Genomic DNA, 2,911 nt, shown 5'->3' on the forward strand with positions numbered 1-2,911 from the left:
CAGGGTTCGCCACCATCCCCTGCCGGAGCCTCGTGGAGCTTTTAGGTGTTTTCGCTAAATAAACACTCACAACGCCCGGTCTGGGAATCGAAACCGCGATCCTGTGACCGCGAGTCCGCTGCCCTAACCACTGGGCCATTGCGCCTCCACAACAACAAATGTGATCTGAATTTTACCTGCTGACAGTTCTGTTAGCTTTTTCTGCCTCAACCAAAATCTTCTCTGGTGCATTTATCATATCGTTGATACCATGAAGTATTTTGCGCAGTATTATATTGACGAACGCATTTGATATCAATAGCGCCATTTCCTCAAGCATGGCTATAGCCGAGACAATATCTTCTTTGAAATCCACTGATTTCTGTGAAATATTCAGGAGTTTTCTTGAAAATTCCTCAACAGTCCCTGCAATGGAAAATTTTAGATAAAGTTTACAGAAATTTACATCCGCACTGAGACAAAACAACAGAAGCAAATACAACACATTTAATGAATCACTGGGAGTTAATTAACAATTTACTGTAGGGCGAAAATTGCTAAATATATGTTCAGTTCATGAGCTGCATACTCATTGTTATGCACCTCAGTGTCTCCTTGTTTGTAGTATTAAGTGGAATTCTCTATAGTTGAATAAGACATACACTTGCTAGTGCGAGACGTTGACAACCAATGAGCTGTAATACACCAGCCTTCATAAACCACAGTTAATCTGAACGAAGTTATTCTTTCAATGACAAGGTGAACTGCGATAAAAACGGTTCGCAGGTCTACTACTTGATATTGATTAGTCATCCTCAAGGCCTATATGAAAATTTGAAGTCACCAAAGCACTGAAGGTTTATGAAGATTTCTTTTTAATTTTATAGTGTTACAGCAACAGATGAATGTGATAAATTATTCTATGGTAAACTATGTTTAGTAACTATGCATCTGTAGTAAATCATCTTAGTAAATATGTATCTGTAAGAAATCAGGTGGATTAAATCAGAAACTAAACAACGCTTACCCATGAAATCATTCTTGTTACATTGGTTTCCGCTGCAGCAAGCTACACACGAAGTGCCATTGGCCCATTTATTGCACGTAAAAGTATTGTTTCTCATAGCTTCAAGGCAGTTTCTGTATGTCCTGCAAGATCTTTCAAACTTCAGTGTGACGCCATTCATTGATAGTTTATATTGGCATACAGGCTGTAACAATAAATATAAAAGTCATATACTACTACCACAGCAAGTACTACTACAACTACTATTGCTAACAGCAGAAAGAGCAACGCGGGATGTATAGCAAACAAAAAGTCGAATAATTACTCCAGATGATTTTTAAGAAAACAAATGAAGACGAAACAAACAGACGATGTGTTACAAGATAATTGTGTATGTAATCCCTTGTAAAATCTTGTTGGCACTCCGTCGCTTACGACGTCGAGGGTTCCAGTTGATCCGATCAACGGAACAGCCTGCTCGTGAAATTAACGTGCAAGTGGCTGAGCACTCCACAGACACGTGTACCCTTAACGTAGTTCTCAGGGATATTCAGCGTGACACAGTGTGACAAGGCTGACCCTTTGAATTACAGGCACAACAGAAAGAGGAAGTAAGAGTGAGAGAAAGTTGTGGTGGAAGAGTACAGCAGGGTTCGCCACCATCCCCTGCCGGAACTTCGTGGAGCTTTAGGTGTTTTCACTCAATAAACACTCACAACGTCCGGTCTGGGAATCGAAATCGCGATCCTATGACCGCGAGTTCACTGCCCTAACCACTGGGCCATTGCGCCTCCAACCTTGTAAAATATATTCCACTTATAAAGAATGACGTCCGTTTATTAACCCTATTTTATATACAACGATGTTTGTCGGAGAGAAAATAGAGAAGCTGTCACTGGACCAGCGAGCATCTCATGATTTTTAACAAGACACTTCCTTTCATGATACTCCAGTCTACTCTGTTGAAAATGAGTGCCAACTTAGTGCTGGTCATCCTCTTCTCTCTGTCTTTAATTGTCAAATCTTTGATATTCCGTAATTCCATATTCAATATGCTATGATAGCAAGACCGAGAGGGTGTGTGTGTCTGTTTGTGACTACATAGGTACCTAAAACAATTAGTGAAAGAATGGTACAAACTACCAGGCCATACTGACGGCTGCGGATATATTTCAACAGAAAAGGAGAAAGTAAAATTTTAGTTTACCTCTACTCCTGGACAGCCTGTCCTTTCTGAATCATTGCACATCATCCCTGAACATGTTTGACACTCCAAGTTCTTTTGAAATAACGAGTAATCTACAGAATATAAAAGAATATTCGTATTTCGGAACCAAATAGTGTAATGTACAGCACCAACAGGAAACATTTACTAAGGGACTCATACATATTAATATTGGAACCAATATATTTCAGACATATAAAAGAAATTATCAATTAAAACTACAAACATGTTTTTGTTTTCATTTGGAAACGCTTCAGTTTTGTTAAAAATTCAACAAAACAAAGCGTAGAGGTTACTTGTTCGAATGCTGGAGGTTTATTGTATCTCAGAAATGTCATTATGCCAATAATAAACACACGTACTGATTCTAATTTGCTTCTTTATTATTCGTCAATTGGTTAGTTATTTAATGAATTAACACATCAATTACATGATTAATCATTCAATTAAACTCTAAATCAGACTCCAGGTCAGTTTCAGATCTGTCTGTTTGCCTGCCAGATTTTTGCTTCTATATATATATGTAGTTGTATGGATGGCAATGGGATTGTACAAGAGAGAGAAAAATAGATAGATAGATAGATAGATAGATATAGATAGATAGATAGATAGATAGATAGATAGATAATTAGATAGATAGATAGATAGATAATTAGATAGATAGATAGATAGACAGACAGACAGACAGACAGACAGACAGA

At 37.9% G+C, this 2,911-nt stretch overlaps 2 protein-coding genes across 6 annotated transcripts in view; both read right to left on the reverse strand.

The window, feature by feature from the left end:
• Positions 1–2,911, reverse strand: part of LOC106873850 (adhesion G-protein coupled receptor G6) — an 82,527-nt gene that overhangs the window by 9,557 nt on the left and 70,059 nt on the right. The gene's annotated exons all lie outside the window — the stretch shown is intronic.
• The window catches only part of LOC106873847 (slit homolog 3 protein), a 20,679-nt gene continuing 17,864 nt past the window's right edge, over positions 97–2,911 (reverse strand). For 4 of the 5 annotated variants that reach the window (XM_052977959.1, XM_052977960.1, XM_014921360.2 and 1 more), the window contains 3 exons: positions 2,193–2,284; positions 1,007–1,190; positions 99–405 (listed from right to left, as the gene is read on the reverse strand). In XM_052977959.1, the coding sequence (XP_052833919.1) occupies positions 173–405; positions 1,007–1,190; positions 2,193–2,284 (509 nt within the window). In that variant the 3' untranslated portion in view covers positions 99–172. Of the gene's footprint in view, positions 406–1,006; positions 1,191–2,192; positions 2,285–2,911 lie in introns of all 5 variants that reach the window. The other variant, XM_052977961.1, reaches the window with a different exon arrangement.

This window comes from Octopus bimaculoides, chromosome 29 (assembly GCF_001194135.2).
Source record: "Octopus bimaculoides isolate UCB-OBI-ISO-001 chromosome 29, ASM119413v2, whole genome shotgun sequence".
Classification (NCBI taxonomy): Eukaryota; Metazoa; Mollusca; class Cephalopoda; order Octopoda; family Octopodidae; genus Octopus; species Octopus bimaculoides.